Source organism: Ciconia boyciana, chromosome 2 (genome assembly GCF_034638445.1).
Source record: "Ciconia boyciana chromosome 2, ASM3463844v1, whole genome shotgun sequence".
Classification (NCBI taxonomy): Eukaryota; Metazoa; Chordata; class Aves; order Ciconiiformes; family Ciconiidae; genus Ciconia; species Ciconia boyciana.
The window spans coordinates 1,118,400-1,133,180 of record NC_132935.1 but is presented as its reverse complement, the minus strand read 5'-3'; the positions used below and the strand labels follow the sequence as shown (position 1 = coordinate 1,133,180).

Genomic DNA, 14,781 nt, shown 5'->3' with positions numbered 1-14,781 from the left:
GGCTAGGACAAATGCGCGATAAAATGATGTTAGTAGCTGAAAAATTCAGCAAAGTAACTATGGGGTATGGGGAAAGCAGAGCAGGGAAGTGTGCCTTCCTGGCAAGACCTTTGTCAGAGCTAAGCTGCCTTCCCACGGGCTGTCTGAAAAAGATGCTGCAGGGAAGGGTGCGACAGGGATACGGGACTTCAGCAAATTGAAGAGTCTGAGGGAAAACTCTGTAACTTTGAGTGTTAAAGCTTAGCATTGCTTTGCTAGAAAGATCCTTCTGAAATGTAGCTGTATGCCCATTTACATACTCCACCATATGATTCCTAAAGAGTTAAATGTGAACGGGAAGACTGTGGCTTTGACGTGATGGCGAAGAGCATGCATAAATTGTGGAGGAAGCCTTACAAGTCAGTACAAGATGCTGGGAACAGGCAGTAGGACACCGTGTTTCAGCTCTTTGGACTGCCTGCCTGCTGGGCATGGGCTGAGTTGAAGCCGGGAGCTGTGCCTGCCTGCTAATAGCTCCGGAGGCTGAAAACATCCGGGGCTCCGACAGCTCTGGCTCTTCTGACAGTGACCAAGAGCGGGTGTTCAGCCAGATCTTGTCACGCTGATCATCTTCTGGGTTACTTCCTCGCTTAACGTCTTCAATTCTCTGCCTTATGGCCAAGAAAATAGACTCTCAACAATGTGCGATCTGTTTAAGAGCTTAATGCCCTCTTTGGTCCAGCTTCCAGGTGATGAAACCAGGGTCTCCTGCATGGCAGAGTCCTTGCTGCTAGGACCTAGGCTTAGCCTGATAAGATATGGAAATTTCATGAAGCTGCAAAGATTTAAGCTAGGTTTTCTGGCTTGTTTTTTGTCGCTCCCCATCTGTGCAACAGCAAAGGAAAAGTGGAGTGATGTTCTTTATCTTGCCGCAGACCTCCGTGTGCGTCTCTTTGGATGCAACCTAGGTAAAACCACAAAGCGATCCCGACGAGGTGCAGAGTAGCATTTGGGGAATGACCTGGGAAAAACCAGAATACCAGCGATGGGATGTTGAGAGATGCTCTGGCAGCTGCCCAAGTCGTCTGTCTGGGGGAGCTGGCTAACCTCCACGCCATGTGCTTCAAGATCCTTCACTGGCAAATGAAAACCCAATGCTGGAGTGTTTTCCAGACCAATCTGTTCCCGCTGGAAACCAAGCACAGACACTCCATCTATTACAGCGGACTGGCCAGTATGTGCTGTATAAACAAAAGCAGGAACTGTTGTTGTGTGGCACTTCATCAACGCTTGTTTAGCTCCTAGTCCCGAGCAAATGAAACTTGGCATGGGCTTACTCTTCTCGTTTTGTCTTTCCAAAGAACAAAACCAGTTGTTAGTGACCAGGGAATGTTTGGAACTGTTTTCGGGAGATTAGAAGAGTGCCTTGCCGATCTACAGATGCTGCAGAAGAAGCATTCCTCCGCGTTCCCACCCCGAACAGCTATGCTTTGTATTCAGATACCCAGAGAAGTGGGTTAAATACCAGGAATCTGAGCGTAATTCAGCTCAAACAGTATTATCGGGGCAATTTATCTGGCTAATTTTAGTAAAATGTGTTATTAAATGGATTAAGGTAATTAAACATTGTTATCATTAATAGCTTACATGATAACACGCCCTGCCACGGGGCCCTTCTTATCTGCAACCTCACTGTAACAAATCGGGGCCCACCAAAGATGATGACTGTCGTTGTAGAGGCAGAGTGACGTAGTTTTTTAGCACTAAAGAGTGCTACGTAGGCTCAAACCCCCAGGTTTTGTATTTCAGAAGTGTTTGCCTTTAATGCTGTAGCATGGAGTCAAGACTTCGTAGAGGTTTTGTTTTGTTTTGTTTTCACATTTAGGGTCGACGCAATTCACCAAGTGCTGCTGATCCCCCCCTTGGAAGAAAACAGATATATCATCCATCTTATAAAAAGAAAACCAAGAGCAGTTCTTGTGCAGCCAGGACAGCCCCAGCAGGAGCGTGAGTTACCACGGGAGATGCGATAGCAAGGGAGGATACGCTGCCACTCCATGCACGGGTAGCCGCAGCACTTATTTTTGGGGCTGCAATGATGTAGGCATCGGTTTTGCTCGGTAGCATATGGGGAATGCTTTTCTCTGAGGGTGCCCAGCAGCAAGCAGAGCTGGCAGTGTACTAAAAGCCTTGAATAGCTCAAGCTGAATGAAAAAGCTGGGAGGTTTGAGGCCTCTGTATTTTTTTGCCTTTTGTTTTAGTACCAAATTAGCAAACGGCACTCTTTTATTTCTGTGCACGACTGTAGCTCTTCTAGAATTTGGGGGAGGAGGAGGAACAAAAGCAAGCCGCTAGCAATATATCATTTTGAAACCAGTATGTGGCTGTTGACAAATAGGCATGTAGTTATGGTAATGCACAGCCCACCTTCAGACCCCGGAGAACAGGATTTAATGGCAGGTTTCTGCACTTTTCCCCGATTGAAAATAATGCAGTGAGTCCTCTGAAGAATTTTGATCCTTAGAGCTGTCAAACACTAAATGTTTTATGTGCCCTGTCGATTCAGGCAACGCTTTTGAATAGGATGAACACAAAATCTCCATAAATGGCATAAACAGCTGGGATTGAGGGCACAGCTCTTATGAAACACCTACTTCTGCGCTCACCCGAGGAGGCTGCAGCCACCTTCTTGGGTTTGGAGACTTGATGAATGCATGAGCTTTAAGGTAGTCAGAACTGAAATACATTAACCTCTCCTCCTGCCTCGCTCCAGAAGCTGCAGAGCATCTCTTAGAGGAGAAGGTTTCGTTATTTCCTCTGCACGTCTGGAGACTTAAAGTTTGACAAGAAGTAGAGATTGCAGCATCCCAACCTCTCTCTGGAACAAGGACGGAGGGCTACATGGAAGAGTCCTCTTGCTTGCCGCTGTAGGAGCTGTTCTTCTCCTTTCTGGATACAGGCTGGGGGATGGATGGATGGAGAGCAGCCCTGCGGAGAAGGACTTGGGGGTACTGGTGGGTGAAAAACTGGACATGAGCTGGCAATGTGTGCTTGCAGCCCAAAAAGCCAGGCATATCCTGGGCTGCATCCAGAGCAGCGTGGCCAGCAGGTCGAGGGAGGGGATTCTCCCCCTCTACTCCGATGTCCTGAGACCCCCCTGGAGCACTGCGTCCAGCTCTGGGGTCCCCAGCACAAGACAGACATGGACCTGTTGGAGCGGGTCCAGAGGAGGCCACAGAAATGGTCAGAGGGCTGGAACACCTCTCTATGGAGAAAGGCTGAGAGAGCTGGGGTTGTTCAGCCTGGAGAAGAGAAGGCTCTGGGGAGACCTTCTTGTGGCCTTTCAGTACTTAAAGGGGGCTGATAAGAAAGACGGGGACAGACTTTTTAGCAGGGCCTGTAGTGACAGGACGAGGGGTAATGGTTTTTGAACTAAAAGAGAGTAGGGTTAGATTAGATATTAGGAAGAAATTCTTTATGCTGAGGCTGGTGAGGCACTGGAACAGGTTGCCCCCGAGAAGTTGTGGATGCCCTGTCATTGGAAGTGTTCAAGGTCAGGTTGGATGAGGCTTTGAGCAACCTGCTCTAGTTGAAGATGTCCCTGCCCATGGTGGGGGGTTGGACTAGATGATCTTTACAGTCCCTTCCAACCCAAACCGTTCTGTGATTCCCTGTGATAACTAAGGCGGGCTCATCCAGTCTCATGCAGTCCTTGGATGTTGTGCCCATGTCAGGTCTTGTCAACTCTTCTCCAGTTGGCCAGCCAGATACCACCTTAGGCACTGGAGAAGTGCACTGGGGAAAAAAAGCCAAATTTCTCTGGCCTGGAAACAGCAGAGGACAGCTCTAATCCTCAAAATGGGACTCTTGCCCACAAAGTGCTCGGTGAAATGGGAAAGAAGGCTAAAGCACGAAACCAAGAGCGTGAAGCACGCCGGAGCTGTTTGCGTGTTTGGTCAGGCTTCCTGTGCCATACCACGTGTTGTGCAATCTGGGTGCTTTCCAAGGCACCGTGAAGTGACGTCGCTGCTGGTTTTTTCTTCCTTTTCTCTCTGCTGGAGTGGGCTGGGACAACATAACTACATATGGACGTCTTTGGATAGCAGAGGTCTATGCAGTACTGCTGGTTCTTAACAAATATAGCACGGAAAGGTACCTGTGGCGCTTGGAACGGAAAAGCAACGAGATCTTTGAGATCTCCCGGCTTCTGCGAGGAGCATCAGACCAGGCTCTGGAAAGTGCTGTCATGCAGAAATGAAGCTTTACTCCTGCACCAGACAGCCCAGCGTAGCTGAGCAGATGGTGCTGCAGCCTGATCATTCCAGGAATGTCGTCTTAACCGTTGAATAATTGGTGTGGGGGAGAGCCTCTTCCTCGCTGAGGACCAGATGGGTCTGCTGCATCTTCTTAGAGGGCATTGCGTTAATGTGAGCATTTAACGAGAGCTGGGCTTCTTCAGCCTGGAGAGGAGGCTGAGAGCGGATCCAACTGTCATCTTCACCTACCTAATAGGGTGACAGTGAAGACAGACCCAGGGTCTTCCATGGATGGTGTACAGGGGAAGGCTGAGAGGTGATGCACAGCTGTACCATGGAGGGCTCTCGATTTGGTCATTTGCAAGGTCTTTACCTGAGCGTGGTCACCTAGAAAGGCTGTGAGATGTCCATCCTTGGAGATTTCAGAATTTGACTGAAAAAGACCCTGAGTAGGATAACTTTAAAGTTACCGGTACTTGGGGGAGGAAGGGAAGGTGGCCCAGGTGACCGCCAGAGGTCCACTCCAGCCTAAAATATTATAAAAACAGGGAAACATAATGTTGGGTTGTAACTCCTGTGCTGCAAGCTTTCCATCTCCCACCTAGAAGAAGGACTGAGACCTTGAGAAGCGAGGGGGTGGGGGGGTGTTCTTGCTCTTTTGGTGGTTTTATTTGGGGTTTTTTTTGGAAGATGCACATGATTTTCCCTAGTTGCAGAAAACTTGCTGCGTTCTTGTCCTAAATTTCTTCCTTCTTTTTTGTACGGCCTTGCTCCAGTTGGGACACAGAAGTTTCCTTTTCTCTTGGATATAGAGACCTCTGGGAAGCTACTGTAATATAAGTATCCGAGATTTATAGCAGGGAGCAGCCTTCCCTGTCCTAGCTGACCATCCAGGCCAAGTTTTGAGGACTATCCTATAGTTGTCGCGTTTGCCTGCCGAAGGGTGTGAGCCTCAGGAATCCGCTGCTTCTGCCAAAGGAGTCTCTGGAAACAGCAAATGCTCTCACACCTGCCAAGTCACTCTCTCGTGGTGGGTTATTCGGTTTGGGATGGGGTTTTGCTCTTTGGGCAGGTTTCCTTTTACAAAGTTTGTTCCAAGGACTGGCGAAACATGAAAGCATTTCATTTCATCGCATTGATTTAATGTGATTTGTGTATAAAAGTAGCAATTTTAGGTGAAATGTTATTTATTGACATCCCTGATTTATTTCTCAAAATTAAATATCCAACTTTTAGGACCGGCAACCCCCACACACTTTTATTTCTGGCATTCTGGTTTTTTAAGTTTCAAGGTTATTTAGGCCTGTCTTGCAATCGTTCAGTTTATCCTTAAGGTCAGCTGTTTTTTTCCCCCTAAGAGAGAGAAAGGAGAATGCAATTTTGCTCACAGGCTTTGCCGTTTACACTTCATAAAAATTAACTTTGTCATCTCATCCAAGAGCACTCATGGAAAGGCTCTGAAAACGGCTGGTCTGCTTCTCTCTGGCACTTTTTTGGGGTAGTTTACATTACCTACAAGCATAGTGATTGCGCGTGGCACTGATAAAAAAGGGGAGAAGCTTGGAAAACATGGTGCAGAAGGGTACCTTTGCTTTTCAGCTTGTTGTATAAGTCATAAAATAGTTTCCCAGTGCTATGTTCAGCTATTTCCTCATGCAGGGGCTTTACGACACAGCATGAGAAGGTGCACACACTGGAGGTAGGAATCCAGGACTCTTTAGTACCATCTTTCATCCAAACAGCTTAATCGTGTTCTCAGTTGGACTTCTTTTCTTGCATGCTTTTATCATATCAGAAATAAATTGGATTTCCAGACTGAGCAGGAACACTTGGTTTCACTGATTCTTCTCGATACCTTTGTCTTCCCTCCCGTGTGCATCCATGGTATCTTGTTCTTAGATTATAAACTGGTCTAGTCCTGGACTAGGCGTATTTGAACAGCCTTTAAAACTTTGGAAGAAGCTGTTATTAGTGTCTGTATGAACCCTTTGAGCTCCATAATTGATATGTAGAGGGATGGTTTCTGCAACATCCCTCGGGAAACTGGCTCAAAACACAACGTGCGTTCGTGGAGGCTAGATCCATAGGTGGGTCTCAAAGCATGATGCTCTGGATGCTCAAACTCTGGATGCTCAAACTGCTGATTTACCAGCAGCATAGAATCATAGAATCATGGAATGGTTTGGGTTGGAAGGGACCTTTGAAGGTCATCTATTCCAACCCCCCTGCAAGAGCAGGGACATCTTCACCTCGAGCAGGTTGCTCAGAGCCCCGTCCAACCTGACCTTGAATGTTTCCAGGGATGGGGCATCTACCACCTTTCTGGGCAACCTGGGACAGGGTTTCACCACCCTCAGCATAAACAATTTCTTCCTTAGATCTAGTCTGAATCTCCCCTCTTTTAGTTTAAAACCATTCCCCCTTGTCCTATTGCTACAGGCCCTACTGTAAAGTCTGTCCCCGTCTTTCTTATCAGCCCCCTTTAAGTATTGGAAGGCCACAAGAAGGTCTCCCTGGACCCTTCTCTTCTCCAGGCTGAACAACCCCAACTCTCTCAGCCTTTCTCCATAGCAGAGGTGTTCCAGCCCTCTGACCATTTCCGTGGCCTCCTCTGGACCTGCTCCAACAGGTCCATGTCTGTCTTGTGCTGGGGACCCCAGAGCTGGACACAGTGCTCCAGGGGGGGGTCTCAGGACATCGGAGTAGAGGGGGAGAATCCCCTCCCTCGACCTGCTGGCCACGCTGCTCTGGATGCAGCCCAGGATACAGTTGGCTTTCTGGGCTGCGAGCACACATTGCCGGCTCGTGTCCCATTTGTCACCCACCAGTACCCCAACTCCTTCTCCTCAGGGCTGCTCTCCATCCATCCGTCCATCCCCCAGCCTGTATGGATACTGGGGATTGCCTGGACCCAGGTGCAGGACCTTGCCCTTGGCCTTGTTGAACCTCATGAGGTTCACATGAGCATGTTGGTTTTGTTGTGTTTCTCTCCATGCCTGTGTCTCTGAGACCATCAGAGATAGCTTTCTTCTTGCTGTCTGGGCTTTTCTGACTTGCATAGCACAGATACTCTTGGTTTTGGGGTGCCCTTCTGCTGCTGCATTAATTCTCGCTGGCGTAATGATGGCATGGAGGAGAAGCCGATCTCACAGGCTATCTCCTTCAAGTGGTCACAAAGTGTGTGCGACCACCAGGAGAATTTTAAACTTAACTCTTGAAATGCAAGGCATTTGCATCCCCTCAGGAGCAGGAGCGGTCCTGGGAGAGGGCAGGGGAAGGGATAATGTCAGGAATGACGGCTGGATGCTCGGGGCTCCGCTGGGAAGGTGCAGACCCATATTTCTCCTAGATGAGGAGAAGGTTTGGGGGAAGGGGGAGATAGGGAACAACCTGCTTTTCTAACTCACTTTTAAATCATCCTGGCAGCCTGAATGACAGATTTCACACCAACTGTGCCGAGCGATTGGATTCTGCGCCCGGGCACGAGGCACGCTATCGGAGTGATTTATAATAGCGGAACATATGGCCAGGTTTCAGTGCGGGTAGCAGGCATTTCCCCTCCGTTTTGCCTCTGCTTTTTGTCCGTGCTTGTGTTTGGAGGAACGATCGAGGCTTTTTGTTTTCTACCGCTTGTTCTGGTAGCGAAATACGGTGCGTGGGGGGGGTTAGGGAAGGAGCTTGGGTAGATGGGTGGTGAGGAGCAGAAACTCCGACTGTTGCACGGATCCAGCGCGTGATTGTAAATTTGCTCCCGCATATCTGCAAAGGACGGAGGGATTTTGTGCTGGGTCAACCTGCGTGCAGCAAGCTTCTCCCTGCATTTCTTTTGCTAAATGAGATTTGCTGTCTAGGGCTACCGTCTCGGTGCTTTGAAGCAATGAGCACTTCATGTTTTACGGCGTTATCTCCTAGTCCTATAAATATCATCGCATCACTGTCGGGAAGAGGGGGAGTGCTGCTTCCTAATGTTTTCTTCCTATCAGAGTAGGACCGAGAGGTTATCTGATGTTTAGGTGGGAGCAGGCTCTTGCTGGTAATCTCTCTGCGTTGTTCAGAAAGGTCATCTTGTCTTACAGGCTCTAATTGCTCCAGTCATCGCAGCGATTTTTAGGGTCGAACTCTGGGTTTACAGGATGCAGCATCTGCAACAGTTAAATTGAGTTGACATCCTGGGAACAAGGATTGCTTGTTTTCATCCCTGGGCTTTCTGCAGCCCCGCTTGGCGTGAGTCATTCCAAGTCACCATCCCTCCTCCTCCTCCTCCTCCTCCTCCTCGGTTGTCCCGAGCCCAGCCGCGATGGGAAATCAAATGATGTCAGGACCATGACAGGTGGCCGCTTTTTGGCCTCAAAACGGGGCGAATCACCTGCTCGCGAGCAGCTGCTGCTTCCAGCCCTGGTCTGCAACTGCCCAGGCTCGTGCATGAGTTAGGACAAGGTCTTTCTGCCTTGCCCTAAGCAAAAACACCCCTAAGACCCTGCTCGGTATTTGCAAGGCAGGCACTTGACCCCAGCTGAGCTGTGCCAATGTTTAATCTTGCTCTGGCAAGCCCGCAGGGAGGATGCATATTTTTCTCTGTATGTCAGATCTGGTGTTCGTAGTTCTCCTAAGTCAGTCTTTCGCTGTCAGACCTCCAGTTTCTTAAATATTTCAGAGTTCAAAAGCACAGGGTGTGCTTTCAGACTTGCTTTCCACAACTTGCGGTTAGGTTTAGCAAATCCGTGAAAACAATCTTTTCCAGACAGCCAGGCAATGCTAGTTAGTGCTAGAGATAAAATTAGTTTATTGTGGATTATTCCTTGTTCTCCAGCATTATCAAATATTCTCCTTTTCCTCCTGGTGATGTTTGTCATGGGAACTCTTGTGAAAGGACAAATTTGGCACCGGGGGCCAACCTGGTGTACCACAGCTGCAAGTTAAATATTTAAGGGTGTGTATTTACAGACTTGCAATCCTATGCTGGAAACTGCTTTAATTTCCCCACATTAAATCTGTAAAATGGTATTAACCTCTTGTGCTCTGATACCGCTTGAATTAGCAAAGAGAAGGTGCAAAGTTTTACTGCTTTGGTGGAATTTTTGTCCTTTTCCTGCTGCCTTCAGACCCTGATGACTTTGGGGACCTCGCTCTTGCTGTGCCACTGACTTCTCCGTGTGACACTTTACAGCATGCCGGGCAGCTCACGGTCATAAATTTCCTGCTCATTTAAGGTCTGTCACACTGTCACCGGTGTAAGAGTGTCACTGTGGTGAGACTTGCTGCCTTTCCTTTCCTACACCCAGTACTTGCTATCCTCATCCACACCTGGGCTTTTTTCCATCTAGGCTTTACCTTGTTTAGTTTTGAAGCAGTAAATTAAGTCTTTTGTCCTTCAGGATTGGGTCAAATTGAAATTACAGCTCCATTGAAATGAAGTTTTTTGTAATCAACGAGTTAAAAAAAACAGTAGTTCAAGGAAAGGGTGCCTTGCACATGTGGTGAGGAGGGTCAGGATTCAGCAGCTGCGACCGTCCGTGCTGGAATGCCTGCCTGCTCCTCTCCCTCGCTGCCCTGCCGCTGCCTGCCCAGCTGCCAGGCGAGACCTCTGCACTGCCTCTAACTCGGCTTTTTTTTCCCCTAAATATGATCAGCCCCCATCCTTAGAGATGCTGATCTTCCTGTCCCCAGAGCTGCCTCCTGCATCTGTGCTCAGGGATGTCAGTCATAGAATCACAGGATGGTTTGGGTTGGAAGGGACCTTTCAAGGTCATCTCACCCACCGCCCCTGCAATGGGCAGGGACATCTTCACCTCGAGCAGGTCGCTCAGAGCCCCGTCCAACCTGACCTTGGATGTTTCCAGGGATGGGGCATCGACCACGTCCCTGGGCAACCTGGGCCAGGGTTTCACCACTCTCAGCGTAAAACATTTCTTCCTTACCAGTCCTCCATCCACATTGTGTATCTTGGAGCTTGTCCCTTTCTATTTGTCCTGAAGCAGGTCTGATTTTTTTTTTCCCCCTTTAAAAAACAACTTTTAGTTTTAGGGTAGCAGATCTTGCAGGGCTAAGAAAATACACAGGGCAGGATCACTGCGCCCTAGGATCAAACCGTTACAAACAAGGGACATCCCAGCTTTAGCTCATGTGCTTTGGTAGCACATAGAAAGCATCGTAGTGGAGTAAGCCGTGCAAAAACGTGCAAGAAAAAGAGACCCAGCTTAGCTGAGCTGCAGTAAGGACCCGTCTCTGCATCGGCTCTGCCTGCATGAATCTCTGTGCCAGGGCAGCGGCGCAGCTGGGCGCACAGCCACGGGGAATTTGGGGGAAAAAAAAAATAGCAAGCTTGCCAATATTTTTATAGACTTTGCTGGCTGGGAGTTCAGCTTCGTGGTGTTTGATATACGGCCCCTGATGTGCTTGTTTTCACGATCTCGGAATTGAAATGGGGGCTCTTGAGATTTGCAGAATCCCTTTTTGCAGAAATTTGGGTGTGGGGGGGTAAGTTTCTGCCTTCAATTCTGATCAGTCCTGATTTTTCTTGAATTGCTACAGGTTGTTGCTTGTTCATAGGCCTTTGGCAAATGGCTTAAAGTTCAAAGCATTCCACTCAATATTTCACACTTCCAATATTGCAAAGAGATTACTATTAATAACACTTTAATCATCTTTCCTCTGAACATTTTGATTGGAAAAGCAAAATAAGATTATTTATTTTGTAAGAAGCATTAGAGTCACTGTTGGCAAGTCCCAGTGCTCGGGTAATCTTCAGTCTGATTTTTAGAAACTTCAGCACTGAAAATTTGGGTTTGTGAATACAACACTGACACTCAAGTTGTACTCACGTCTAGACCTGATTTGGGGAGACACATATGGCATGTTCTTACAGTGCCAGCACAGATGAAGCCACCATCCAAAATGATCCATCTTCAAGGTGGAAACCATCTGCAATGCTGGTTTGAGGAGATGCAGCTTCACCCAGCACCCACCTCGGTCCCACCTCGGAGGCTGGGCGAGAGCCACCCTGGAAAACCAGCTCCGCCTGTCCCAAAACTGCCCCGCAAACGCCGGTGCTGGGGCATCTCCAAGTGACTAAGGAGTAAGAGAAGTCAGCGTAAGGTGTCTTGCTAGTTGGTTTGGCTGGAAAGAGGTGGTTTGGATTCACTGGTTTGGATCTGGTTTGGCTGGAAACCCATGAGGTCTTAGAGATTTAAAAAAAAAAAAAAACATGGATACTTGATAATAAAGTTCTTCTACTGGGCTGACGGATCTTTTGGGTGTTCAGAGGAGGTCTATGATGAATGGAAATGCCTCCAGTAAATGAAAAGTTTCTTATAAAGCAATGCACAGTTGCTTTTGGGATGCAACCTTAGCATCCTGGAGAGGATTCTGGCTGCATACCTGGGAGCACGGATGGGTATCCTGCGTGTCCTGGCCCCTTCTCTGGGAACTGTGCCTGCTTTTTCCCTCTCTAGCTCATCCCTCAGCACCCTCCAGCTCTCTCTGACACCCTTTTTGAACGGGCAACGGCAGCAAATGACTCAGCCTCTCAGCCTGGTGCTGCTGCCTCTCCCACGCCGCGCGGGCTGAGCTCTCCGGTCCTCAGCAAAGAGACAATTTGTGTCCTTCTGTCCTCAACCATCCTCTTTCCTTTAAAACAAAACTTCTTAGAGGCTGATATCCTCAAGACCTTGACCTCTCCAACTTGGTTGAAACAAGCTGACAAGCTAAAAAGTTATTAGTTCGTGTATGGAGAGATATAGGATCACATAAGCCTCCGGCTAAAATGCTGGAGCTACTTTGAGAAGCTTGAGGTCAGCCTGGCAAATTTGCTACTTTCATGCAGATACTTGATTCATCTCTGCCTGTTTGTGTTATCTGCTTTCTGGCAGCTTTCTAGACTCCTTTTTTTTTTTTTTTTTTTGGAGTTTAAAGGAGATAATGCATAGCTAACGCTCACGCTGTGAGGTTTGGATTGGGAGCATCGGTACTCGCCAGAAAGCGGTCGAACTTGCTCTGATAAGAGGGAAAGAAATCGGATCCATCCTATCCTCTTTCTGAAGCTGTCCTTTGAAGCTGCGGGGTTTTTTGTGTGTGAGCTGGTGTCTTATCCCTGTGTCCTCTAGGCCAGAAGGGATGTAACGATGCCAAAGTCATCATTGCCAAATGGGACGTTGGGCGATGGGAGGGGTAGAAAAGCTTCGCACAGCTTCAACTCTGCTCTCCACGGCAAAGATTTCCCCGGAAAGGGGAAAAAATGTCCGGGTCAGAGCAGGGTGATCCTTCCCCCTGGTACCTTGCTGCTTCTGGGGATTTCCTAACCTTGGAACATCCTATTTAATAGCTACCAATGGGCTCCTGTCCTCCTTGAACTCGTCTAATTCTCCTTTGAACCTATTTATGGGGTTTGGCTGCATTGCTGAATACATTCCACAGCTTAATTATGTGCTCTGAAAAGTAATTTCCTTTAGCTGTCTTTGAAACCTACTGCCTGATAACTCCAGAGCAACCAACAAAACGCATCCTGAAAAAAAAAATGAGTAATCATTTCCTAGTCCTCTTCTCTGCATTACTTTTTAGGTATAATGTGAAACTGGATTTTCAGCAATGGCTCTGCCAATCTAAAATAGGTTTTGGCTGTGTTTTATGCTCCTTTGGGACTTCTACATTCCCGAGTCTCCTGGCTACCCTTTCCTAGGTCTAGAATTTTTTTTTTTTTTTTAAAGGACTGCGATGGCACAAACATGCAAGATGTGACCACTTCTTGGTGGACTTGCCCAGTGATGTGGTCTCTGTCCTGTTTATTCCTTCCCAGTAATTCCTGACGCCTGGGATAGGGAAGGTGGCACGTGACAGCGCTTCTGGATTCCTCTGGGATCCCTGCTGACCCTCAGCACCATCTTACCACTAAGGCATGGAGACCCTAAACTCATGACCAGATACCATCTCATTACAGTTCATTTCATCTGTGACATCTTCAAGCTTTTTCTTCTCACCTCTCGGTTTGACATAGTTTATTCATTCAGTTTTATCCTCGAGCAAGAAAGACTTTAATGTAGGAACGCCCCTCATATTTGAATTTAGTCTTCCTGCTATGGCCTTATTTTTGTTGCTTTTTTCTCTCCTTGTTTCTCCATCAGCTATTCCCCACACTCGCTCACATGCCATTTCCTAATAGATTCCTTTATTGAAGCTTTAATTTTCTTTTACCGTCTCCATTTTAGTTTAGTTTCTATGGGAACAGAGAAAAAAGATAGAAATGGAGACTACCTACTCCCGTCTTCCTACTGGGACATGTATTTTGTATATACAGTGCAGTAGCTGAGGGAGGCTGAAGTTCAGGAGGCTGCTTGGCTTCATCCAACAGGTCTTGTGTGAGCAAGTGGTGGGGTTAGATCAGGCAGTGGGTTACAACATAATGTTTGTTATATGCTGCTTTATCTACACTCGGGGGCAAAAAGAGCTGGGAAACCTCTATGGGAGTGTCTGCGAGCAGAAATACTTGCGAGGCAGCCTCCTGCCCTCCTAGGGACTGTTCCTTGCTGTTAAGCCTGAGATCTCCAGTGGTGAATCTCATCCCAAATCTCAGGGATTTTGATTCCCAGTGGAAGTGGGGTGGGTTTTCAGGTCTGGGAGCCCTGAGATGGTGCTCAGTCCAATGCTGGAGAACATCAGACGTCCCTCTTGGGTCTCAGCTCCTGAGTCCCTGGTGGAATCAGCTCATGGTCGGGAGGAGGCGGCACGTCAAAATGATGCTCTCCCTTGATCAGAGGGAGATGCCCATTCCCTTGCCCTGCGTGGGCAAGGCAGCCTCTATGCATGAAGCAAATCTTGAACAAATGGCAGCGCTTAGGTTTGTTCCTTCTGCGTTTTACAAGGTTTTTCTCACAGCTCGCCCATGATTAGGGAAGACTAATTTCCTTTGTACTCTCCCTTTGTTGCTTGAGCAGACCTTTGCAAAGAAGCAAAGGCTTAGGCAAGGTCTCTGCAGTTCCCATAGTGATTGTAATATTAATATTTAAAAGCGGCGTTTGAGGTTATCCAGATATCTATTTCTTCAGAAAAGAAAGGAGCTGGCAAGAGCTTTAGTTCCCGGTGTCAAGGTGGCAGAGAGAGCTGGGAGGCTTCGCCCTATGCAAAAATACTCCTCCATGGTTTGGCTTCCAGAAGTGCTGAAGAAGAGCCTGGCTAGCTGGGAGCAAGTGGCCCAGGAGCTTTCTCAGAAAGCATTTCAAGTGAACTGCCTGCGGCGATGGCGTATGTAAATACATGTTGCCCCAGTTTAACCGGGGCTAGGAATTACCGTGTCTGTAATTTAGATTGCAAATTACTCCCGAGTTGCAAATCTCACGTTCATATCTCCAGCAAACAAAAGGCACCAGATGACTTAGGCAAAGTTTAGAGCAGACACCGTCGGTTCTGCCACGCCATGTTGCCCCTACATGCGTGCGTACCTCTTCCAGAGCGGCTGTGTGAGCAGGGGTGACCAAAACAGCATCTCTCAAACCTGGCTCGCTGGCGGTCTGCAGAAGGGCAAGCGATCTGCAGCATCCTGCCGCTCGTTTTTCAG

At 48.0% G+C, this 14,781-nt stretch overlaps 1 protein-coding gene across 5 annotated transcripts in view; it reads left to right on the top strand.

The window, feature by feature from the left end:
• Positions 1-14,781, top strand: part of ARHGAP39 (Rho GTPase activating protein 39) — a 149,286-nt gene that overhangs the window by 56,248 nt on the left and 78,257 nt on the right. The window contains exon 1 of one of the 5 annotated variants that reach the window (XM_072851780.1): positions 2,022-2,044. The exons of the other annotated variants lie outside the window; for them this stretch is intronic. Coding sequence (XP_072707881.1) covers positions 2,037-2,044 — 8 coding nt within the window. The 5' untranslated portion in view covers positions 2,022-2,036. Of the gene's footprint in view, positions 1-2,021; positions 2,045-14,781 lie in introns of those variants that run through there. 5 annotated transcript variants of the gene reach the window in all.